This window comes from Pteropus medius, unplaced genomic scaffold, assembly GCF_902729225.1.
Source record: "Pteropus medius unplaced genomic scaffold, Ma_sr-lr_union100, whole genome shotgun sequence".
NCBI lineage: Eukaryota > Metazoa > Chordata > Mammalia > Chiroptera > Pteropodidae > Pteropus > Pteropus medius.
Window position 1 is genome coordinate 24,507,231 of NW_024351730.1, and position 26,236 is coordinate 24,533,466.

A 26,236-nucleotide genomic window follows, 5' to 3' on the forward strand; every position below is an offset into this window, starting at 1 on the left:
GGCTCAGTCCATGAGACTGATCCACTTCAGATGCCAATTTCAAGTCTAGATTGTCATCTGTGCTTCTGACCGACACTATATACATCTCAGGTTCCCACAGCCCCCTTCTTGGGTTTGGTCATCTGCTAGAGCAGCTCACAGAACTCAGGAAAACAGTTTACTTACTAGATCACCATTTTATTATCAAAGGGAACACTCAGGAGCAACCAGATGGAAGAGATACATAGGACAAGGTATGTAGGAAAGCACGTGCCTGAAGCTTCTATGCACCCTCTAGGTGTGCCACACTCCCAGAACCTCCACAAGTTTACCTAGAGGCTCTCTGAACCTCATCCTTTTGGGGTTTTATAGAGTCTTCAATACATAAGCATGCTTAATTAAATTGTTGGCCGTTGTTAATGAATTCAACCTCCAGATCCTCTCTCCTTCCTGGAGGTTTGGGGGTGGAGCTGAAAGTGCCAACCCTTTCATCATGTGGTTGGTTCTTCTGGCAACCAGTTCTCATCATGTGACTATAAAGGTGTTTTCCAAAAATCATCTCATTGGCATAAATTCCTGTGTGCTTGAAAGGGGTCTGTTAAGAATAGCAAGACTCTTTTTTTACTTTTGTAGTTCTTATCGCTTAGGAAATCCAAGCATTTTAGGAGCGCAGTGCCAGGACGAGGAAGAAGAGCTAATATATATTTCGTATTATAGATCATAGTATCACAATTGCTAATCTTAAATTGGTTAGATTCCAATCATTCTAGGTCAATAATTGTCTAATTGCTAAAATATATGGCTTATCCTTACTATAAGGATTAGAAAAAAGGGAAGGGAAGGAAAGAAAGTTGTACATTTTCTGAAAGTCATATATTCAACTAGTGAACGTTATCTACACGCATATTCCCAAATGAGGAAGTGGTTTAAAATGAGGTACTTTATAAAGAGCCAAATGCTTTTAATTAGGACAAGTATGAAATCAACTCCTGACTGCATTTTTTTTTTTTAATGTGGACTCTGTTTTAGGAGGAGTTACTTGCAGACCTTCAAGCAACAGTTGCCTTTAAGGATTTCATTCTAAGCAGGGGCTACAGGGTGCCGAGAGTAAGTAAAGGGTCATTTCAAAAAGGCCTGCTGAGGGTCTCACAGTTGGTAGGAAATCGGCCCTGACAAAATCAAAACACTTCTCTTACTGGCAAATATCAGGACTCAGGTTCCTGGAAGAAAGGGCATGTTTTTCCCCAGAGGTTCAGAGATAGGATTTGGCATTTTCCTCTTTTTATTCTGCCCATTTAGTGTCTACTGAGTCAAAGGTGCTGTCAAAGGTGCTGCTGATAATTTGTCTGCCTTAGGTTTGGCCTTAACGGGACCAAAGTGAAAGGAATCTGTGTATATGGCATGTGCCCTGGAAACTCTGACTGCTGCTAAACCACTGAATTCTCTAGGAAGTGTTTGAGAGTCCTTTACTTACATATCTAAGGACAAAGAGCTGTGGCTTGGGTCAGGACAAAATGGATTTGAGATTCAAAATATCATCATTGTACTGTGGGGTAGGCCTTGTGTGGAAACAGACTACAGCACTTGCTGGGGGGGCCACCAGGGTCCCCCCAGCTGCCTCCCCCTTCAAGACCACGTGTAACGAAGGTGGGGTGAAAGGTTGGCAGAGGGGACCATTTAGCAGGAAGTTTTGCACCCAAACCATCCCTGTCGCCACAGCAGGAAGCCAGCTAGGCATGGAGCCAAAGTCATAGCTAATAATAAGTCATGTGTTGCCCAGTATCCTCTGTGCATACATTCTTGGAGTCTTTAGGAGGCTGTGCAGCCAAGATGGTCCAAGTTCCTGGAAATGGGATACTGGATATTTTTTTTACCCCAAGAAAGAAGAACTAACAATAACTTATACTTATTGGCAAATAAATATATTAACCATGCTCAGATCCAGACTGGTTTCAAAGTTAAAGTAGGCAAGGTGAGGGGAAATCTGGAGTATGAGGTAGAGATGGGCCTAAAAGACTTTATTACATAACTGGGATGAAATTTTCCCTCAAGCTTTGAATATCAATAATAAGCTTGCTAGATATATTTAATATACTTATATATATTTATATACTTATAATAACTACCAAATATAAGATTATGTAAGCGATAAGGTTTGTGGTTAAATGGCAGAACAGCGCCATTTTATTAGATTACATAATCAGGTTATATGATATTTTATATTAATAGATACAAATATACACATAACCTAGGGGAGCATATATATTACTTATATAAGTGTTGTGTGTGTGTGTGTGTGTGTGTGTATATATATTTCATTTTGTTCTGATGTTATAATGACAGAGTTCTATCTTACAATATTTTAGTGGTAAAACACTGTTTTAAAAATTTGATTTGTTCCTGGTTTTTAAGGCCTATTCAGGAAGAATTAACTCCACACTCAAAGGAAGCAGCATGCCTGGGGTTTACATTTTAGCTGTATTAATCAGAGCAAAATGATGCCCTCTGAGAACACTCCAGTCACTCAAAACCTTTTGTATTCTTACATATCCCATATTCTCTGTTTTATGAACAGATTCTGTAAACTAAAAAGGAGAGCAAATTTAGCAGTAAATCTATAAGATTGGCCACAATATATAATATCACATTTATCAATGAAACACATTTCACTCAGGTAGCAAAATGAAACTTTAAACATTTATTTTTTATTCCATAATAATGTTCGTGTTATTCATCATAAATGTTATATATAGTATTTTATTTGTATATGACATATTTATTATATACAGATAATTCAAGTTGATTATCACTCTATGGCCACCAATCCATTGCACGTATGCCAAAATGAGTGCCAGCCTTTAATGAGGGATATTTATATACAAGGCCATGATGGGCTATTGATTCTTTAATAAACAGTAGATTCTAAGAGAGATCTAGTGTCTCCCCTTGATGCCAAGTTAACTACCTTCCAAAGTATAAACATCTATCATGGTCTGAATTATACATGATTTTGAGCACTGTGAGGATAATTCACTGTGAGTGCAGAGATCAGAATTTGGGCATGGTAGTTCAGGTTGGGGCAGACCAAAGGTGTTTTAAGCCCGGCCGATCTAACGCAAGTGTCTCTCTCTCTCTCCCCCTTTCTCTCTCTCTCTCTCTCACTCTCTCTCTCTAGTTCCTTGAGAAGATGTACATCAGGAAGGAATGTAAATGTGAGTGTAAGACTCCTATAAAATAACTTGGCATAGAACAGTTTGGGGAGATGATTAGACAGATTTCATTAACTATATAGTACTTGGATATTTCTCTGTCTCATTAAACATTAAACAAAATTTGTGATGAGTATACCACCACGGATGTACAACTTCGATATGGCAACACCCATAAATTTTATACCTAATACTTACAAATATTTCACAATGGCTTACTGCTTCAGTAAATCAATATTTTATATATTTTATCAACTATGAGATTAATATTCACATATAGTCTTCTCATATTTTTTACAATATTGTCGATATTACATAGGTCAAGTAATTATTTGTAAAAATATATAAAACTATAAATAAAAGCAAAATTACTTGGTAGCATTTTCCCAGGGTATTATCTTTCCTGGTTTTGAGTGAATACTGTTGTTACTCTTTCTTTAGAATATAATTTTCTTTCATTTTGAATTAAGCTTACTTAGCTTTTTTTCCTCCCCTTTTTAGACATTTTAGTCTTAATAATAAACGTGTACCTAGAACATAAGGTCCATAGTTCATAAAGTTTAATGAAAACTCAAGTTGACATATGTTTTTAAATTAATTTCTCATTTTTTATTAAAAATGTTAATTTTCATGTTAGGAAAATCAGAAAATATAGACTAATGAAAAGAGTGTGGAAAATAGAAATAATTGCTATATAGTCAACAATAAGCACTCTTCACCCATTGGCATGTATCCTTCTAGATCTTTTTCTATTAAACCCACCTGTATAATTTAATAAAAATGAATTTATTAAAAGGGTATTGGGTCCCAAAGTTGTGTCAGTTACTGCATCTGTCTTCGAATACAAAATCTCTGGGTGATGACCTTTCATCTTCTAGGTCCGTCATGATCCTATCTCAATAATCGGTGTATTGGACTGACTACATTGCAATTGATGCTATAAATGAGTCTTTACTATATACTCTCAATGAGGCCACATGCTTTAGGGTGATGGAGTACATGATAGGTCAGTGAACCCCATAGTGTTAGCCCGTTGCTGTAAAATTAGTTTCTTAGCGAGAGCAAATGTTGGGTGAAATCTTATGGTGGTGAATAAGCATTCAGGAAGTCTATGAATATTGATGTGTACAGAAGTTTGCTCAGCAGAAAATCAAACCTAAATCCAGAATAAGCTGTTATTCTAGTAAGGCCCCTTTACCCAGATTCCCTTGATGTTTTAACTCATCATACATACCCACATTTGGTAGCCCACAGGAGCCACAGGGAGAGCTGCTGCTCCTACAAGCTCACAGGAGGAGGCATCCAGTTGCACTAGGCAAGCTGAGGAGCAGGATTTTGACATTTAGTCCCAGGATTCTGACATTCAAGTGCTGAACAGAAGATGCTGCTGGCATTGGTGGTCTGGAGAGAATCCATTTCATTCCTCGGCTACATTGTTCCTGGCTTGGTTACATTCAGACCTAATTCATATCTTGGACATGAGTTTGGTTTTAATTGCTGGACAACTAAATAGTCAACAGAAACAGTAGCCAGATCAGCCGTGGTGAGGGGAAATCCAAGTTGCCAGAAGCCACATTCAGCATGCCCACTTTGTTCACGAGATCACTGGGCAACACTGGAGTGCCTGGAGAAAGAAGCAGGCTGACATGCAGAGAATAGGCCAAACTTTTCACCTGATTCTTGAGTGCTTACTCTACAGTGGAGGCCTTTAGGTGAGTATTCACAAAGAACCAAATATCCTTATACTCTGGATCCTTTCTGAGAGAGCCCCTGTTTTCCTCTTCCCCAAACATGTTTGTCACCAGCCCTGCATTCTTTATCCTTCTAAGACTCTGGCTGCTGTGTTAAACCATCAGCTTACTGACTATTAATTGGTGATATCTGTACCTCAGGCCATTTCTCCTGTTAGACAAGGTGGCCAACAGGGAGAAATGCTTACAATTTTGTCTACCGAAAAATTCTCCTTCTCAATTGTTCTTCAGGGATACCCTTGAATTGGGCTACTGTGTTGTGTCAGGCCACTTATGGCTGGTACCATCATATTGTGCCGGTTGTCTGTTCAGTCACCTGGACTTTGAGAATATCCCTGGGTCAGATGTGTAGGCTGAAGAAGAATGGTATTATGGTAGGAGCGAGCACACCGTGCAATTTGTTTTGTCTTTAGTTTCTGATCAAGCCCAGTCCTATATAGGAAACTTCGACTTGACCATGAAAAGCAATGTAATTTTGTAACTAAACATGTGGACTTCTGAAGCCCGAGAGCCTGGGTTCAAACCCAACTCTGCTACTTATGAACTATATGACTACGAGGTCAATTGCTTATCCTCTCTCTGCTTCAGTTTTCTCTTCTAAAGTGGAGATAATAGCAGTAATAACAATGCTATCTCCCAAAATATTGGGGACGATTAAAAGAATGGTTACAAGTAAAGTGCTTAGAACAACAGAGTCTGGTGCATTGTACACACTCACTAAATGTTTTACTGGCTTTAAGGCTTAGTGGCTCAAGCGACCCCCAGGTTATGATGGGCACCAGTTGCTTGGTTACCTAGTGTCTCATGATCAGACTGCTGTATTTACTAGTGCTAGGCAACAAACCAAGATTTGTTTCTCAGAAGGAGAACAGTTCTATGCCACAGAGTTCATGGCGCAGCTGCAAATCCCCAGGGTCCTGTGCTCTGATTCGCCTTTCCAGACGTGCCAAAGCAGCCTGTGTGCCACAGGTGCTTCAAGCCCACTGGATTCACTGGATCAGAGGGCAAAGCCTTCTGGACCAACTAAAAACCTTCTCTTGCTTCAGGCTGCCCTTAAAGCTGGCAACCTCTCAGATTACTAAAGGAATGAGCTAAAACAGCACATCTAAATCTGGCCTCCAAAATCCAAAGAGAAGTACAAGTGGCACACCATTATATATTATTTCTAATGCCCATGTATAATAAATGTAAATAATCTCAAGAGCATAGACAATAATAAAAAGTTGTTAAGTAGGAAGTAGTGAGTTCTTAAGTTCTTATTACCTGAGGTTCTAATATAATTTACTTAACTGTAAGTATATGTAAGTTTTAATAATGACTGTGTTTACCAACCAACTCACTAAATTCCTGAAAATTTAACATTTGGCTTTTGTGGGCTGATACAAACTGTCTCTAGTATCTTACTGATGGAATTCAAGGCAATGAGGCATATTAGGGGTGAAGAATGGAGAGAATTGGCTTCCTCAAACTCTTGCCAGATTGTTTCCACAAAGGTCATTATGTAGAGTCTTCATGCAAGGTGGGAAAAGCCTCATCATGCAGGGAAGTAGGAAGAATTTCTCTAACAAGGAAGGCTGCATTAGGCTGAATCTGTCAAGAAGCAGAAAGAAAAAATGTGATTGTTCAAGAGATTTGCTGGGGGAAGGAGCAAAAGAAGATAGGAAGAGCCTTTAGGTTATGGTACATGTGGAATCCCTGTGCAAGGAGAGAGGGAAGGAAGGAGGATTAGAAGAACCTTGAACTGCAGCACAATTCACATAAAGGTTTGGCCAGACCAATGGCAGGTCCTTAAGTCAAAGTTGCCAAGAGAAGACTTTGCCAGAATAGGATTGCCTTGGTACTTGTGCATGTTCAGTCACTGGCTGGGAGTAGCCCAAGGGAGCATGGCCTCAGTGTGAGGGTGGACGATCCAGGCGGGCAGCAGCTGGATCCGCCAGTCAATTATCCTCCCTGCAGCAGGAGACCTGAATAGCACATTTTCATAAAGTTGAGAGTTTAGGGAACTTGAAACCATCTAAATCTTCCCATATGTACTATTTCAGCATTCAGAGTCTCACTCTTTCCCAGTCAGCACTCTATCTTCACATTAGAGATCTGGCAAAGCTGTGAATTAAAACGATATTTCAACTCAGCAAATTAAAGGATAATTTTCCCCCTTCTCTCTCAGTTCAACAGCTGCAAGACATGAGATTCCTTTTAAAAGTCCTAAAGAATTTCTGATTTGGGAAAGGAGGGAGTCTGTTTATTTTTTTTAAATGACCACAAATTATTTGATACTCCTGTTTTAAATATGTAGTGTCTAATTCCTCTCCCCTTGAATGTGGGATGGACCTAGATTTGATTTTAAGGAAAAAGAATGTGGGAGAAGTGATGAGGTATGATTTCCAAGACTATATCATAAACGATATCGTGGCTTCCCACATGTTTTCGCTTGAATTATTTGCTCTGAGAGAAACCAGCTGCCCTGTTGTGAAGACACTCAGCTGTCCGTGGAGAAGCCCAGATGATGAAGAACTGTAGCCTTTTGCAAACAGCCTTGTAAGAAAGCCATCTTGGAAGTGGACTCTCTAGTCCCTGTTAAGCCTTCGGATGAGACTGCGACCTCTGCTGACATCCGACTGCAACTGTATGAGACATCCTGAGCCAGAACCACCCAGCTAAGTTGCTTCTGAATTCCTGACCCACAAAAACTACTCTAATGTTTGTTGTTTTAAACCATAAGTTAGTTTAGAGGTTACAGTAGATAGCTATATAGATTTGGCTGCTTGCAAATGGAATGCTTCTACAACAAGAACCTAAAATGAGTAAGGGAGCAGGAGAACTGGGTAGTGGGCTGGAGCTGGAAGAACTTTGAAGAGAGTGTTAGTAAAAGCTTGATGAGTTTTGAAGACAATGTTAGCAGAAGCCTCGTAGACTTTGAGGAGGCAATGAGTGAAGGCTTGTGGGAAAATGAGGTAAAAGCTATTGGAAATTGGGAGAAACGGTCTCCTTGTCATGTAATAACAATAAGTTTAGCCACACTGTCACCTGAAGTACCACAGAAAGTAGAAAATGTACCTATTGAACTGCGTGATGTAACTAAGGAGATTATCATACAGAGTGCCAAAGATATGGTCTGGTTTCTTCTTGCTTCTTATAGTGAAATGCAAGAGGAGATAGATAAGTTTTTAAAAGGACAGATTAACAAAAAAGAACCAGGACTTGATGTTTTGGAAAATTCTTGGCTCCTCAGATGACAAACAATGTTTAAATTAAGAAATGATTTGGAGCCAAGATCGAATCCAAAAGGACACATAAAAGGACACTTCCAGGAAAACCTGGTCTAAAGATGAATCCAAGGATATGATCATTTAATTTTTTATTAAGGCCTCAGAAAGATCAAAGGTAATGCCTCAGAAAGCATTCAGTCAGACAAATGTCCTACTAAAATTTTTAAAGTGTGCCTCACAAATTCTCTTAATTAAACAAGAGATCTCCTAGGAAACTGGAGGATATTGTTCTTCAGCAGAATCTCAAGGTAGAGAAGGGCTTATCTTGAAGAGATTAGTGAGTTTGGCTTTTGAATAATGGTATGGACCCAGAAAGATTCAAGGAGACCTGCAAGTTTTGTTTTTTTTTAAGAATTCTATTGGCATAAACAATACCAGCTTGACTGAAAGGAAGGGTCTTGTAAGGGGACAAGTATACTTTGCATACAAGAGGAATGTAAATAATTTGTGGCTGGAAGACAAACTCTGCTGGTCTTAAAATATGTCTACAAATTCTTTGATACTCCTTGCTTCAGAATGTGACGTTAATTTCCCCTCTTGCTGAGGGTGGCTGACAGAGCTGCTTACTTCTAATGAATGGAATGTGGCTGAAGTGGTGATGTGTGGTTTCCAGAACTAGGTCTTAAAAGGAATTGTGCTTCTTCCTCACTTTCTCTTAGATCACATGCTCTAGGGCAGAGTTTCTCAACCTCGGCACTATTGTTATTTATTCTTTGTTGTGAGGGGCTATCATATGGATTGTAGGATGTCATATGGATTATAGGGGTTGATGGACTAGCAGAATTCCACTCAGAATTCCCAGAAATTGAATTGCTATGTCAAAGGGTATATACATATGTATACACACACACAGAGACACACACACACACACACAGAGAATTGCTTACTATGTTTTGTGTTTTTTAAGGCTTTTGATATATAGCGCCAAATTGCCCTCTAAAAAGTGTCTCTTTTCCCACTTTCCCAAGTTAAATATGAGTGCCTTTTTCTTAGCATCTTTGCCAGCATTGAGTTTTGTCTTAAAAAATACATCTATGCCAATTTGATAGACAAAGATTGGTATCTTGTTTTAATTGTATTTCTTTTTATTGTTGATGAACTTGACTATTTAAGAAATGGTTTCGGTCTGTTATATTTCTTTGTAACTTTGCCCATTTTTCTCCTGGGCACGAGCAGTGGTGCACTCACAGGACCTACTTTCTCCATGAGCAGAATAGGCAGTACTGCACGTTCTGGTGGAGCTGGAGAAGCCTTGTCTTCCTCAGTGCCCCTTCCAGGCAGGTGCCCAGTGTATGTAATTCTTCCATTAGAAATTCATCTTTTTAGTTTGTTCTCCGTTTACATTTACTTAAAAATATCAGGCAAATTCCCTCCTAGATTTTGGTGACACATTAACTTTCTTTCTGACACATGTTAACAGACAACATGACTCACAGAGCCTTTGTTGGATAGGCTGGGACAGATCAAGAAGCAGTTAAAGAATTATATTGAAAGGAAGAAGACTAGAAACGGGGGATAATGGGCATCCCAAACTTTGCTCTCATCATGGTTTTGCTTAGGTCTTTCCTTTTCTAATCTACCTCATTCTCTCCCAAGAAGATAACTGTCAATTCTTTAAAAAAATTTTTTTCTAGAAATTTACCTTCTATATTTTGGTAATATATTCTAGTCTAGGGCTTCACCATTCCTGATATCCATTCATAGGCACCCATCATGTTTTACGTAGCTATTCCCCCTGATGGGCAACTGGGTGGCTTTGAACTTATGGTTGCTCCAGATAACACCATGTTTCCCCTTAGAGTCTTGTGCAAAATGTTCGGGAGTGGGATTGGTGGGTCATGGAGTCTATGCATACCTAATTTCAGAAAATTCTTTCCAATTGTTCTCTAGATTGTTTGTAGCTGTTTACTCTCTCACCAGCAGCATCACATCTTTCTAATATTTGCCTTTCTGATGGGTGTAAAATGGTGTGATATCACTATTTTAATTTGCATTTATCTGATTACCAGTGAATTTGGGCATTTTTGCATCTTTTTGCTAGCCATTCATTTATTCAACCAAAAATTACCATGTCTATTATGTTCCAGGCACCATTCTAGGCATGAGGGAGAAGTGTCCCCTGTCTATTTTGTATTGGATCTCATGTCTTTTGGGGGGTTAGTTTATAATAGTTCATCTTTGTCAGTTTTAATAACATTAAAATCTTCTTCTTGTGTGGATCTACCTGCTAACTTTTTCTATGGCATCCTTCATTAGCCAGATAGCCTCTTTCTAATGAAGTCAAGACATTTTTTTTTTGCCTCCTATGTCATATAATACCACAGTGATAGCCTCCTGGAATTTGTTCTATTAGCTTTGGAGTTTGACATTTACATTCAGGACTTATTCCATCTGGAGTCTACCATTCTCGGTGGCATAAAGTAGTAATCTAACCTTATTTTTCTCTATAAAATGAGCGTGTTCCTCCAACAGAGATTTAGGGTTTTGCTACAGGTTTCATCATTTAGCATAAGTGACCTCAGCTTTTAGTTTATTCTAGAATTAAGATGAGTCAGAGGTTTGCAAACAGTTGCAGTGAGAAAACATCTCTGTGAAACCTGAAGCGAGACAGTTCCATGTGACTGCTTTGCAGAAAGATTTGACTTGTGGTTAATGTTATGTGAAGTAACAGGAGCCAGAGGCTTGACAGCAATGGACAGCTGCTGGTGGTGCTGAGTACATTTCCCCAACAAGGCCAGGACTTGTGGACAGAGGAGTTACAAATCAGGAGCAAGGCTGAAATTCCATAAATGTTGGAATACTACCTAAAGGTTTCTCTGGTGTCACACATCCAAATTTGTACACTCACTTTTAAAATTTATGCTTTGAAATTTGGACATGGCTTAATAGCCAGTCAGTGTAACTAGAGTTTCAAGCATGGGCCCTGGGAGGTCAGAATTTTGGGTTCAAATCCTAGGTTGGTCATTCATCAACTGTGTGACCTTGGGCAGATTACTCTCTCCAGGGCATTACATGAGATAATTCTTATAAAGCACTTAGCCTAGCGCCAGTATTCCATGAACACAGATAATAAAAAAGGCCTATTAGATAATAGACTTTGTACTTCAGGGAATACAAAGGATAAACACACTTCGGTTTGCAAGAAATTTATAATCTAATATGGGGATAAACTACAAAAATAATTATACCATAAGAGAAAACCTCATATTTTGCTCTAAGAGAGTGACAATACATAGTCAGAGTTCAAGGAAAATAATAACATATCAATTTGAGGGTGGGGGTCTATGGGGCAGCGCTGGGGACTGGGGAAAACTTTCACGGAAGGAAGTGGCTTTCGGAAACATCCAGACCAATGAGTGAAGGTTCCAGCAGGAGAGTCCCAGGTCAGCTGGAGTGCAGATAAATGGTAAAAGGAAAGTCTGGAGAGGTTGTTGGGGCTGTGTCATAGAGACTTCGGAGGCAAATATGGGGTTGACTTTAACCTGGTAGACAGAGGAGAGGCCCTGCTCGCAGCGGCGGTTTAGGAGGGTTAAATCAAGAGTGGTTGCAGGGTGGGTCCCAGCCGGCAGGAGGCAGGTACAGAGATGAATCAGGAAGCGATTGCTTTGGTTGTACAGAGTTAGTGGGACCTTAATGGGGGCAAGGGCACTGGGAATGACAGAGAGGGGAGCAATGTAAGAGGCCTGTGACTAAAGAATCAGCAGGACTCGATGAGGTAAAGGTCTCCCAATGGGGGACCTCTTCTCCCAGCGGCCGTTCCTACCTCGCTGCTTGCCTTAACGCCTCAGCTGGATTTCCTTCCTCTCTCAGCTGATAACCTCACTTTCACCTCCTCTGTACCTCAAAATGTTTCTATTCATTCTTTTCTTTTTTCATGCCCGTCTCTTCTCCTTTCATCCAAGGCCAACCCTTCCACTGTTCTTGACCCATCGCTTCCTCTACCTATGGAATTCCCAGGGGTTATTTCCTCTCTTCTCACATCTTCAGGCTACATCTCTACTGGCTCTGCCCTGCTTACAAACATGCCCAGGTTTGTCTGAAAGAACTTCCCTTGGGCCTTGCTCTACTCCTAGATGACATTTTAATTTCTCTCTTACCCTTTGCCTCCAAATTTCTCAAGAGATGACTAATTCAATGTCGGACTTCACAACCTTTCATCATATTTACACCCCAGCCTTCCAAAATCGAACGCTCACATTCACAAACACTGCAGAGTCACTGATGACCTAGTGTATGTCGAATCCAACCATTTTTTCTCAGTCCTCTATCCACTTAAACTCTATTGGGTCACACCTCCATTGCCTCCTCCCACCACTTTTCATACCTGACTTTGGAAATAAGTGTCCCAGTCTTCTCTCTTTCCTTGCTCTTCCTTCCCACCCTCTCTAAGTCCACGGCCCTGTTAACAGAGCTGCTTTTCATTGTTTTGTCCTCATCTCTCTACACCAGGAATGAGCAATCTTTTCTTGCATGAGGTTAAAGAAGAAGAAATATATAAATATATATACTTAAGTATATATAATATATAAATATATATAATTTTTAAATGTCCATCAATATCTGTATCTATTTATTTGATAGAATAATAATCACTTAGAAAATGCCCTCTGAAATATAACATCAAGACCTAATTGTAACCTAGCTTGCAACATGAAGTCAGCCTTCCAATGTTTCTTCTTGAAATTATGCCAAGAGCTGGCTCATTCTTGATTTCTCTTCAGAACATTAACCTCTACCATGAATTTAATTGCCATCTCTCTGTGAGAAAATTCCAATATCTCTGTTTAAATCACACACCCCCAGTTCCAACTTCCTGCTAGCACCTCAAATTTAACCCATCCCATGGAACTCATCGTCTTCCTGCTCTGCTTTCCTTTTTTGCTCCTGTCTTCCTAGGCTCAAAGGTCTTCTACGTAGAGGCAAAGAACATTACTTTGCAATTGTATAGTGATAGACACAGTGTTGTTAGTGCTATAAGAGTGTTTTTAGAATACGCCGACTGCAGACTTTCAATAAATATGGTAGTGAGTGGAGAATTTTTTTAAAGAGCAGCAACACAGTAATTAATGAGTCAACATTTCAGTTCAGAAAAGCCAAATAAATCATGATCTTTAAAAATGTTGCATAATAAATTTGATACAATATGAAAAGAATTCTATGGCTTAGGAAGAATTGTGTCATTTTCATTAAGAATTGTGTCATTTTCATTAATAAATGAAATAGCAATTGATGACAACAATAAACTTTTATTAAGAGCCTTCTAGATATCAGAAACAGCGGAGATTGCATTCTAGGATTTTACAGATCCTCTGGGATTTCATTCATTAGCACATTGATATAAAATAATAATCATAAACTGATCAATGAAGCAGCAACTGAAGTTATCAGTCAGGAAATAGAAAGAAAATGTTAGATTTTCGTAAGTTTAATAAACGTACTTTATGAGTTTTAGAGTTTGTAAAATTCAAGGACATCCTATAACATCAACTTTTACTTTGGCAAAAGGAGAATAATTCTAATTTTTTTCTACAAAATTCTGACTTAAAAATTAGATCTACAATAGTCTTTAAGAACCATTTAGTAAGACAGAGTCTGTAATAGAGTCCGTAAAAGACAGAGTAAGATAGTAAGATAGAGTACATAAAAGACAGAGTCCTTAAGAGAAGGCTATTTTATATAGGGATAGTCACTTACTTAAAAATATAGCTTTGCTACCGCTTTTTATTGTTTTCATATGCATCTCAACATTGGTTTTGTCATCTTAAGGCCGCCTGAATTGAGACAGATGGGTGGTTTTCAGTGGTTTTAAACTTTAGAAGTCTTTAAAAAGTCTACCATCAAGTCTTTAATTAGTTTGACATGAAAACTGCATGACAAAAGTAGCATCTACATTGTGTTAAAAATGTATATAGAATCTATATAAAGAAAATGACAATAATGCTCCAGATGTGGAGCTTTTAATCCGTTCACTCAGTAGTTTACATTCTAAAGAAAGGAGAGACTTTAAACAGAACAAATCTATGGATTATTGAGTATATTCAAAGTGACGCCCTAAATGCTAAGTAGAAAAATAAATAAGGAAAAGGTATAGGGAGTAGGGGGTTTTAGTTAAAATTGGATTACTAGGGAAAGGCTCACAGGGCAGATGACACTTGTGCAAAGCCCTGAAGAGGCCGAGGGGAAGAGAATAGATATCTGGATGGCTGTCTGCAGGAAGAGTGAGTCTAGGCCGGGAAGCCAGTGTAGCTGGAGGAGGAAGAGATGGAGATGAGCTCAGAGAGGTCACAGGGGACAGATCCCGTAGGGTCTTAAAAGTCTGTGCCATAAGATATAGCGCAATTGGAGGATGAGGCAGAGAAGCAGATGAAGGAGTGTTTTAACAGTAGCCTTCTGACAGTAGCCTGATGCTAGCTTTAAAGGTAGCCTGTAGGGAGCTCAAGGGTAGAAGCAGGAAGAGAGCAGTGAGAGGTGACTGCAGTAATCCAGGTGACAGATGAAGGTGGCAGACCAGGGTGTATGTAAGTAACTTCCTTGGAAAAAAGTAGAATTCTAAATGCATTTTGAAGAAAGAGTGGCAGAATTTTCTACTGCCTACTGAGGGTGAAAAAAGTCTCCATGCAGGATGACTCTTAAGTTGTTTTTTCAGCAATGGGAAAGGATGTGGTTGCACTTCTGAAGAAGACAGGGCAAGTCGCAGGTTGGGGCAGGAAGATCAGGAGGTCAGATTTGAGTGAGTTGGATTTGAGATGTCTAGTAGCATCCAAAATGAGATGCCCAGTTGGTGGTCTCCTCTCCCACACTTCCTCTACTCCCTCCCTTGTTATTGTAGGGACATGCCAGCCCTCCAGTAACTCCACTGGCTGATCCTTGCACACCATCAGGGGCTGCTGTCCCCTACATCAGTGGTCTCAACCTTTTTGGCACCAGGCATCAGGCACCAGGGACTGGTGCTCCTATGAGAATCTAATGCACTATGATCTGAGGTGGAGCTGAGGCAATCAGCCTCAAATACAGACAAAGCTCCGCTCCCTTGCTCGCAGCTCACCTCGTGCCCTGTGGCCAGGTTCCTAACAGGCCACTGATCAGTCAGGTCTGTGGATGAGGGCCCTAGAGCAGGAGTGTGCATTGAACAACTTGTTTTACCAGAGGGAGCTATTTTAGTAGTTATTTAAAGGCAGATATTTGCCAGCTGTGGCCTTAGCAGTTGGATATAGGGGTGTGTAGTTCAAAAGAAAGTCTTACCCTGCAGATACTGATGTGGGACTCATTAGCTAGAGATTGGTGTGTAAAGTCATGAGCTCAGCAGAGGAGTGAATTTAGAAAGTGTTAAAAAAAAAAAGCCCAAAATGAAGACATTCTTGCAAGAAGTTCATGATATCAAACCTAGATTTAATACCTGATCTAACTGCCATATCGAACTCTCCTAGAAACATAATCAATCGGTATGAAATTTTCTGGTCAACCACCAGTAGAGTAATCTGTCACATAGGCCCTCTCCATTCCCCAAGGAAAGAAAGAGGCAGTCTACATAATAAAAACCCTTTCCTTTCTTTTCCCCCACAGATGTCCAAGCCTCAAAATTACATATATATTTGACTAATAGATCCCTTGCTCCACTCCTCATCCTATAAAATCCTTTCCTTTACATTTTTCATTTGTACACCTCAGAGCGCCCTTTTAGTTGCTAGATGGGATGCTGCCCCATACATGAATGAATAATAAAACCAATTCGATCTTCAAATTTACTCGTTGAATTTTGACCTTTCAACAAAAGAAATGTGTATAATTCTTACCTCACAGGGTGGTGGTTGTTTTGTGAGGATCGAATTAAATGCATACATTATACACTTGGCACACAAAGCTTAACAAAGAGGGTTTCTATTTTTATTAATAAACCCATCTGTAGGAGCTCGTCCCTGGGCAACTTCCAGCCCAGACCAGAGAGCACGCATTGGGCAACAAGCACACATCCCAAGAAGAGTCGAGGAAGAAACAACGACTGGAGATGGTTGAGACGATTGGCATTTATAGATGGACGTCTCTCAGTCCAGTCCTTTCATTTTATAGGCCGGCGGCGGAGGCTTGGGGAGGCTAAGCATCCCTAACTGGCAGCGGAATGGAGCTTCCACTAGGCCTCCCGGCTTCCCCGCAGCGCGCCCGCGGTGCTCGCTGCCTACCGCGCCCACCCGGCCGAGCTGCCGCTCCAGCCCGAGCGCCAGCCTCGCGCGGCCGGGACGCGCGCCCGTCTCGCCCGCGTCTTCGTTCCGGGAAGCTTCTGCCTCTAGCCGGCGGCGCGGCTGCGGAGCGTCTACGGGGAGGAGGCGCCGGGGCGGGCTGGGCCTTGCGTGCAGTAGTAGCGTGAGAAGCAAAGGCGGCGGAGCTGGGCCGGTTCTGCGCGTAGTGGCTGCGCGCTCTTGGGCTCTTCACGCGTGCGGGACACACGTGGAACCTGGCACCCAGTGCCCTCGGCCACCAGCGACCGGCGGGGTTGGCAGCGGAAAATGTTGGTAAAGGAGAGCGCTCCAGTCCGGCGGGGCCGGAGCCTGGGGCTGCGGCCGCAGGGAGCGGCGCGGGGCGGGGCCGGCAAAGTTGAGTGTTAGCCGCGGAGGGCTGGGCTCGGCAGAGATGCGCCAGCCAACTGGGACCTTAAAAGGCTGGAGCGGACGGGGTAGGTGTGGCTCTGCCTGCGTGACCTGAGCCCCTGTCCCGGTCGCCGTCGTCTCCCGCAGCTGCGGCCTCTCAGCCATGGGTGCCGTCTGGTCCGCCCTGCTGGTTGGTGGGGGTCTGGCCGGAGCGCTTTTCGTCTGGCTGCTGCGGAACACGGGAAAGGAGGGGGACGCGGAGAAGGAGAAGGATGTCTCTCCTGGGGAAGCTGCGGCTGCGGGAGGCGATGAAGGTGCCCGCGGGGGACTGAGCCCTGGACCTTCCACGCAGGAGCTGGTCACCAAACCAGGTATTCTTCCTCCTCGCGTCTCGAGGGCTGTTCTGCCAGGGGCTTTCAAGTTCACCCAGGGAGGAAACAAACCCATCCGGAGCCTTCCTAACGGCTTTTTCCCGTCGACGAGCTTCTCCTACGCGGGGCAGGACTCTTCCCCACACCTCTCATTTTTGCCCGACTAGTGCGCACGCGCCGGGCAGGTTCCTTGATCCCCACTGAGGCCCTGGAGATGCCCTGGCAGATCATGAGGACCGCGCCCCGCTAAGTCTCTGCCTTCAGCTCCCGCCCCTAAGGACCTGCCGCTGCCCCTCCGGCGGGATAGTCTCCTCGGCTTGGCGGTGCGTGGTGCAGTGCGGGCAGCTGCAGCGGCGGAGCCCCTGCGGGGCTTCGGAAAGGGGTGCTGAGGTTTACTGGGATCCTACGACCCTCTTCGGTCTCAGCAGGGAGTCTTTCTCAGTCCCTATCCCATAGCCTCATGTCCTTCCATCCCTCACCCCCATGGAAGACCTGGGTTTGGGAACACCCAAGCAGTGAGCGCCTCTGCCAGGAAGGCAAAGTTCATGGTGGACTCTGGCCGTGAAGGCCTTGACTGAAGCCCGGGAGCTGTATGCTGGCCGCTCGTTTCAGAACTATCGGCCCTCCCCGAGTCTCACCCGAACTACGCGCAGGGTTGTCTAACTCAGATGTATAAACACCTATATTTAAGTCTCTATATTTTAGAGACGGTATGCTAGGCAAAGTAGGAGCACTGGCAGAAATCCTTACTTTCCAGTGCCCTTTCTTGGCAAACTGCCCATGCTTGGATCCAATCTCCTGGTGAAAATGACATCTGTAAACTTTATTTTTAGTGGTGTTCATCTGTAGCCACTTGAAAATCTGCCCCTGTGCCTTTCCTGGTTTGGTTTGGGATGACCAGAGAGCTCATTTATCTCTATCTGAAAGCCAGCCTCATGTTTTAGGTTGAAAGATTGGGAATTCTGAGTAATATTTACGTCTCAATTCTGACACCACCATTAAAGAGAAAAAATTAAAGACCGACTTCTCTCTCCCACCCACCGCCACCCCCCACACACATACAAAAAAAAACCCCGTCTGTGCTCATTGTATGATATGGGAGATTTTGATCTTATAGGGAGCAATTTACACTTATTGAAGTGGTCAAGAAGGAAAGTGAGTCTTTGGAGAACTGGATTATGCACTTTTAAGAATTTTTTTTTAAAGTGTACAGTGGGCGGGGATGTAAGAAGTCTATAGTTTGTTGAAGAGCTTCCTGATGCATATGGGACTGGCAGGGGGAAACCAGCCCTCCCCTCAATTCTTGCCCAGTGATGCACTGCAGGACTTCCTGTTCTCCCACAGTGACAGTACTGCTGGTCTGCCGGCATCTGTGTGTAGTTTGCTGCTTCCTAGGGTAGCTGTGCAGCCCTTCGCACCGCAGGCTATGTAACATTTTTTTAATAACAGAAGCCAAACAACTTGACTTGGTTGCATGCCAAGTATTGCTTGGACTTCAGGGATTGAGGACTATGACATCTGCCTCTACAACTTGCCATGTCATTGACACTCCTGGATGTGCCTTTTATTGTTGGATATACATGTATATTCTTAGAGCACGGTATTGGTTCAGTTAGTGTCTGAACTAGGTAATTAAGTACTTGCTTTTAGTAGGGATAGATTTTGTGAACTGCAGATAGATTAGTGGTAAAGCCCTCAATGACTAAACTTATTTTCTCAGCCTTTTTCCTCATGAGAACTGCCTATTACATTTTTTTTTTTTTTTTTAGAGTATCTTCAAGAAAGCAATGGATGTTTGGTTTCAGAGCCCAGCGGTCCTGGTAATGCGCATGAAGCAGCATGGAGACTACAGAGTCCTTCTGGAGAAGGTGGTGACTGTGGCAGTTCAAGAGAGCATGTTCCTTCTGGGTGGTTTCCAGACAAAGAATCTCTAGCTACATCTGCAACTGGAAACTCTAAGAGTTACTCTGAAGTTTCAAGAAATGAAAGCTGTGAATCTCATATAAGATTCCATAAAAGACAAGACACACCTGCTAAAGCAGCTCCATATTTTGTAGGGAAGTTGCCTTCTAGCAACCTGCTCATAGACAGAGTTAAAGAAGAAGTGAGCCGTGCACAGTTGGACAGTCAGGACATGGCTGACCAGGAGGACTGGGAAATGGTGTCCAGGCACTCATCTTGGGGAGATATTGGTTTGAGTGGCAGTCCTGAGTCTCCAACATTAAGCCCAAACCAGGGACTGGACTATGGCAGAAGCACTCTTGTGGAAGCAAGAAGTCAGGAAGTGGATGTTAAAACAAAAAGGGTAGTAGCTATGTCTTCAGAGTCTCAGCAAGTTAGTGTCAGGTTCCAGGTCCATTATATCACAAGCACTGGTGTGCAATTCATTGCAGTAACTGGAGACCATGAGAGGCTTGGGAGATGGAAGAGTTACATCCCCCTTCAGTATAGCAAGGATGGGTTCTGGTCTCGTTCTGTGTACCTGCCAGCAGATACAATGGTGGAATGGAAATTTGTGGTGGTAGAGAATGGGAAAGTTACTCGCTGGGAAGAATGCAGCAATAGGTTATTAGAGACCGGCTATGAGGATAAAGTGGTTCACAAGTCCTGGGGGATTCACTGATTCAGTTTGCAAAGTATTGAAGAGGCCATTGCAGAATGCGGAAGAGGCTAAGGTAATGGAGCACAGTGAATAATTTAAAATAAAGCATGTATAACTCCAAATTTAGCCGTCAGAGTTTTTTCAAATTTGCTAGTGGCTTGTGTCTAATGCGCAGAAATATATATACATAGATACTGCTTCCAGTGAGCATGGGCTGTTTTTCCTGTGGCACTGATGGATGGATTTAGGCTGATCCATCATTATTTTAGGGCTTAGTCCTCTTGGGGAGTGACTTGGTTAAGCTTCAGGTGTGGCCTGGTCAGGGAGCATAAAAAATAACTAGCTACACAGGGTTCAAGTTTGAGCCTTTGGGTGATCTTAAATCAAGGAAGTAAGACAAGCTACATTCAAAAAGCTGTTTTCCTATTGGTACAGCTGGAGAAACGCTCTTTACTACATGGACACTTTACGTTTAAAAACAGATAACACCATATGAATTGTGATATCTGGTCACTAGATGTGATTAGCGAGGATATGAGGTAATTCATTAAGACTTCCCAATATTTTTGGCTTGATTTTACCTGCCTGGTATGGTTTGAAGGTAGCAAGTATGTCTTTGTCTTGTGATCAAAGGCTGGTATAGAAACAAGAGGCCTCAGCAGAGTCCACCACTGGGAGCAGCCTACGAGGAAAGGGAACAGGAATGGGGCTTAGCCAGGAGGCCTGAATGAAAGCTCTAGGGAGCTGAGAGGTACAGGTACATACACCTGACTGCAGGGAGCAACACATCATTTATTCCTGGGGCCTTTGTAGGACCATCTCTGCCCACCACACGGACCCCGACAGATGAGCTGTCCCATAGCAACTGTTTCACCCTCTTTTCTCTCCTTTCATAGCAGTAGCTATCTTGGGTAACCAAATTATAACAGGACAGTGATAGAGAAGTGAATCTTTGCTCTGAAAAGAAACACTTGAACTTTGCTATTATAACTAAAAAAATAAAGCCTGGGTTTTAATATCTTTATTAAATGTCTGGATTTTTTTTTTGTCTAAATCCTAGTAACAATAGCTTAGATATAAATAAAATACTAATATTTTCTTCCATTAATAAGATACAGAAGAAAGCAAACATCAAGAGGCAGAGAAGTCTGTTTTTCTTCTCCCTTTGGAGACAAAGTTTTAGAATCTTTCTTTTAAAACTGTACCTGTGGAGGGTATTATGCATGCCTACACTTGAAAATGAATTCTTATATGTTAAAACAACTTTTAATAAGTGTAGCATTTTTTGGTAAAACATTGTTTAATTTTGATTACAGATGGTCTTTGCTGAAAAAAAAAGCTTAAAGCCAACTGAAGACAGTTAGAAAGTGCTTTAAAAAACTATTTGATACTTTTTAGCTCAGCATTATTATGTTAAATTCATGCATACCTCTTATATACTTCATAATGAATTTAATATTCTACCAGTGGGGTCTTCATAAGGCATTTAGTATTACAGCCCAGAATGCCCAAGCATTTCTATTAGATAAAATTTTAAAGGTAAAACAATTTGCAATAAAAATCTTTTTAGAGTTCTATCACTAGCCATTTTATCATTAACAGATAAAAATCAATAAAGCTAATTGATTATATATATATGTATATATTAAACTTTATACATTTAAAATTGTTATTTAAAATTGGATGTGCATAGAGTGCTAATACTGTCATAGAGAAGAGAAAAAAGGATTTTACTGTGGGAGTCTGTATGCCCTAGTTTATTATCGGTACTGGTAAGGGCTAACTTTAACTCCTGTCACAGACTCCACACATATTAAGAAGGCTGCAACAACAGTTGTTTCTTACTAAACAGTCAGCCATGGAGACCCCTGGTAGAAGGGCAGCTCTTCCCCTTGCAGAGATTGTCATCTAGGCTCCTTCTGTCCTGTGACTCACTGTCTTCTGTAACCAGCCCATGGAAGAAGAGTAAAGTGAGGGAAAATCACAACTGTTTACTAAAACTTGGCCAGAAAGTGCCATATATTGCTCTGTCCACATGCCATTAATGAGAACTGGTCAGGCGGCCACACCTAGATGGAGGGGAGGTGGGGCTGGGAGAGCCTCCAGCTGAGCAGCTGTTTCTTAGTGACATCTGTGCTATGGAATGGAACTGTAGGCTCTTTTGGACAGCTAGCCTTCTGCCACATTGTCTCTATTGCCTTTGGCACAACTGAAACATTTTTGTATACGTTCTTATTGTCTTATTTGGTTCACATACTATATTATGGTATATTTGGTCTTTGTCCCAGGTTTCTGACAGAGCTCCTCAAACCCTTGGAATTTCTTGAGATAGGAGTGTCTTTTGTTATACATAATGAGGCCCTTCAGATCACACCTGAGTTTATGCGAATGAGGTGATTTAGGGTGGGGCCCCTGGATAGCCCCAAAAAAGCTGGTCACCAGAAAGACCAAGTGATTAGAGGACTGGAACTTTCAACTCCATCCACCAGTCTCTGGGAAAGAAAGGGGACAGGATTAAGCCCTAAAAAAACTCTTAAATACAGTCATGTGCCCAAGAATGATGATTTGGTCAATGATAGAACAAGAACTGCATAAGGTTATAATAGAGTTGAAAAGTCCCATCACCTAGTGATGTGGTAGCATCTCAACATCGCAGCACAACATATTAGTCACGTGTTTGTGATGAAGCTGGTATGAATAAACTTACTGTGCTACCAGTCATATAAAAGTATAGCACCTACAATAATGCACAGTGCATAATAGTTGATAATAATAAACTGTTACTGGTTTATGTATTTGCTATACTATACTTTTGTTATTTTAGAGTGTACTCTTTACTTAACAAAAAAAGTTTGCCGTGAAACAGTATACTGTGTTATACTGGCAGCAGCCACATCTCGTGTTTACTGTCTCTTGATTGCATCATTTTCTCTTGTGCTTGATTTAACCCCATGTTGTTTTATAAATTTAGTGTACAGTGTTTATAAAGTCTACAGTAGTGTCTAGTCATGTCCTGGGCCTTCACACTCACTCACCACTCACCGACTCACCCACAAGATGCAGTCCTGCAAGCTTCACTCATGCTAAGTGCCCTATACAGGTGTACCATTAAAAGAAAATCTTTTATACTGTATTTTTACTATACCTTTTCTATGTTTAGATATGTTTAGATACACAAATACCACTGTTACAACTGCCTACAGTATTCAGTGCAGTAACACACTGTACAGGTTTGGAGCCTAGGAGCAATAGGCTCTACCATCTAGATTTGTGTAAGTGCACTCTATGATGTCTGTGCAATGACAAAATCACCTAACAATGCATTTCTCAGAACGTATCCGTGTTGTTAAGAGATGTATGACAGTAATGATGTAATTTAATGAGCTTTGGGGCTGGTGCTGAGACGGTGGCATACCCTGAGAGGGCATGGATGTGTCATGCACCTGAACACCGTACATTGCCCTATGCATCTCCTACATCTGGCTATTCCTGAGTAGTTTCTTTTGTAATAAACCAGTAACTAAAGCACTTTCCTGAGTTCTGTGACCTATTCTAGCAAATTACTGAAATCAGGAGGAGGTTCTGAGAACCCTCAATTTATAACCTGTCAGTCAAAAAGTACAGGTGACCTGGGACCTGTGGTTGGCATCTGAAGTGAGGGGCAGTCTTGTGAGATTGAACACTTAAATCTGTAGAATCTGACTAGTGTCAAAACTGAATTGACCAATAGTTGGTGTCCACAGAGAATTGGTTATTGGTGTTAGAAAACACTCCACATACAAAACCTCCTAATTTATTAAAATCTAATTAAGGAAAACTGATTCCATTCAATCTGTAGAAGTTACCCACTGACTGAAGAATAACATATTTTCTTTCTTTCTTTATAGTTATTAATACATAAAAGAGAAACTTTCCCAAAAGTTTTGATTAGGAGCTCCAATGTTTTGTTACCTGATTACATTCATTGATATTGACAGAACAAACAGTGAGTTCAGGGTCATAAAAGGAATCCCTGTCAGTATGTTGGAGTTTGTCCTTCTGTTCCAGGCATCTTTCATGTGAAAGTTTTTTTTTAGCTGGGGGGTGGGGGTGGAAATAAAGACCAACTATTGCCTTGGCACCAGTAAAGATAATTAAAAAAAATAATTATTCCAATACACTAGTAAGTAGCACAAATTAATACCTTGTAAGTTATGAATACTTTCACATCTAGCTAGTACTGCTCGAAGTTCTACTGTGAGAGTATTCAAAAATAGTTTATTTCAAAATAAAGTTTACAGGACAGGGTATCTTTTATTAAATTTTCACATAAAAAGGAAAAAGTTCACAGGGCACTACTTATAAGTAATACCACAATTAACTGGGCATCATCCCTCTGTCGACAGGCAAGCAACGTATCATTTGAGTAACATTTTTTCCTGGTCTTTCACTTTCTGTATCCTCTTTTCTTGATTTCTGATCATTGAAGACATTGCTGAAAATGTCGATAAAACAAAGTTAGAATAGCTTTAATTCTATTATGTACTTCTTAAAAGGCCAGCTTGCTACTATAGAATAAGATACATTCTGAACAGAAGTTCTTAAAAATTGCAAAGTTGTAGATATTTGAAAAGACTGATGTTATGGAACAGAGCTAAGGAAAAATCTTTACTCTTTCAGTTGTTTTAAATGAGCACAATAATTATTATTATAGAATATATACTAATTGTAAATAATTTGAACACCTCAAAAGTGTACAAAGAGAGATAAAAGACAGTCTTTGTCTCCGTTTCCTCCATCTGCTGAAACCCCACCTCAGAGGTCATCACTGTAAGCAGTTTGGTGAATACGCATGCACACACACACACACAAGCTTTCTTCTTTACATAATGAAAATGTGGTAAAAATTGTTCTATAGCTTGCTTTATTCACTTGACAAAATGTCAACATGTTTCCAGTTCAGCTAATGTTTTGTTATGACAGCAAAGTATTCCATTCTATAGATGTATCATCATGTTAGTACATAAATTTTTAAAAGATGCTTTCATATTTTCATTTATAAACAATGCTATAGGAAATACTTTTGTAAACAGACTTTTGTGCATTTGTACAACTAATTATTTTATAAGAAGCTGTTCTTAGAAAAATATTTATCCTTCATCTAGCAATTTATATTCTCTAGAAATGGAAAGATGGAATAACATATATACTCCAAAATTAATTTCTCTCTGACAAAGGCTCCTGGATTCATGAATTTATTTCAGAAAAGCATAAAACATGACAGCCCTCCCAAACCCATGAGAACATATCCATATCTCCCATATCCATGAGAGCACTCACTTAGAATTCATGCCCCAAAGTTGCCTATCATCAGCAAAGTACAATAGTTTCTCATTCAAATGGCTTTAGTATATTTACAGTAGTTTATCTTTTTATTTAATGATTCATTGGGTGGCAGAGTCTCTTGTAGCCCATGTTGATTAAAATCCTGTGTAAGGCTGAATCCCATTATTTAGTTTGCTGGCTATCGACAGTGGTCGATTAAGTGCTTGTCCACAGTGCAGCAGGGCTAAAGCGACCTGCCTAAGGTCACACAATTAATCCAGGGCTTAGTCATGGTTAAGACCCTTGCATTTTGGCTAAGGTTTCTGAACTGCTTATTAAAAATCCTTTGCAGTGGGAGGCTTAATCTGAAGGGGAGGTGAATATTCTTTTGAGCAAAGAAGATCTCGCCAAAATGCAAACTGTACCTTGGTTCTTCATCTGTAAATCTTCTACCAGAGTTTGCAAGCTTTCCAGTCTGTTCTGAAGCTTCCTGCATGTTTTTCCTGTTGTTTCTATTGGCTGAGACTGTGAAGCTATTAGAAAATTGCTTAGATGTGATATTAAAAATCTATTTAATATATTTTTTAGAAATTTTCCAATTACAGGTTAAACAACCTTTCCTTTAAAATAATGGAAACATAAAATACTATTTTAAAATAAAGTGTCTTGTCTAAATATTGCTATACTAGCTTATTTGATTTTGTTTCAAACCAATCTGATTTACTATTATTTAACTACATAGCATTAAATAAGATGAGTGAGAGGGATGCTTTAAGTTTAATGGTACATTCTGCATTATAAATGACAGCTTTTCATGCCAAACCTGAGTAGTTCCATGAACTCAGGGTTTGGAAGAGCAAGATTTAATACTGACACTGGCAACACTCTTGAATGTGTGTGAGGACGAGTGCCCATTTTAGCTGCTGTCACCTGAATGAAGATGGTATACCATGGGAGAGGGCAGTATGGATGCGACATGGTTGCAGTGAGCCTAAAATAAATGTGGCAGTAGCAACTGAAGAGGAGCTAGAAGCATGTAAGCTATTCTCTAATAAGTATCCTAAGGTTTGTCAATCTCTAAAAAAATACTTAATTGGCAACCTCAAGCTTTTAATTTTGATCTTAGTCCCTGATGCAACAACTTGCCTGGTTTACCCCCTATCAAAAGG

The 26,236-nt window shown here is 40.9% G+C and overlaps 3 protein-coding genes across 11 annotated transcripts in view; 2 read left to right on the top strand and 1 right to left on the bottom strand.

Annotated features, from left to right (window-relative positions):
- Window positions 1–10,353, top strand: part of FAM47E (family with sequence similarity 47 member E) — a 40,885-nt gene extending 30,532 nt beyond the window's left edge. The window contains exons 8-9 of one of the 2 annotated variants that reach the window (XM_039845492.1): window positions 3,155–3,191; window positions 4,436–10,353. In XM_039845492.1, coding sequence (XP_039701426.1) covers window positions 3,155–3,191; window positions 4,436–4,503 — 105 coding nt within the window. In that variant the 3' untranslated portion in view covers window positions 4,504–10,353. Of the gene's footprint in view, window positions 1–1,008; window positions 1,087–3,154; window positions 3,987–4,435 lie in introns of those variants that run through there. The other variant, XM_039845493.1, reaches the window with a different exon arrangement.
- A 6,477-nt stretch (window positions 10,354–16,830) lies between these two features.
- STBD1 (starch binding domain 1) lies at window positions 16,831–20,787 on the top strand. Its single transcript, XM_039845505.1, has 2 exons — window positions 16,831–17,161; window positions 18,931–20,787. Exons 1-2 carry the CDS (start codon window positions 16,954–16,956, stop codon window positions 19,782–19,784), a joined length of 1,062 nt encoding a protein of 353 aa, XP_039701439.1. The 5' UTR covers window positions 16,831–16,953; the 3' UTR covers window positions 19,785–20,787.
- Window positions 20,788–23,943: 3,156 nt separating this feature from the next.
- Window positions 23,944–26,236, bottom strand: part of CCDC158 (coiled-coil domain containing 158) — a 73,695-nt gene continuing 71,402 nt past the window's right edge. For 5 of the 8 annotated variants that reach the window (XM_039845504.1, XM_039845503.1, XM_039845501.1 and 2 more), the window contains 2 exons: window positions 25,493–25,592; window positions 23,944–24,237 (listed from right to left, as the gene is read on the bottom strand). In XM_039845504.1, the coding sequence (XP_039701438.1) occupies window positions 24,120–24,237; window positions 25,493–25,592 (218 nt within the window). In that variant the 3' untranslated portion in view covers window positions 23,944–24,119. Of the gene's footprint in view, window positions 24,238–25,492; window positions 25,601–26,236 lie in introns of all 8 variants that reach the window. The other 3 variants (XM_039845500.1, XM_039845499.1, XM_039845502.1) reach the window with 2 other exon arrangements.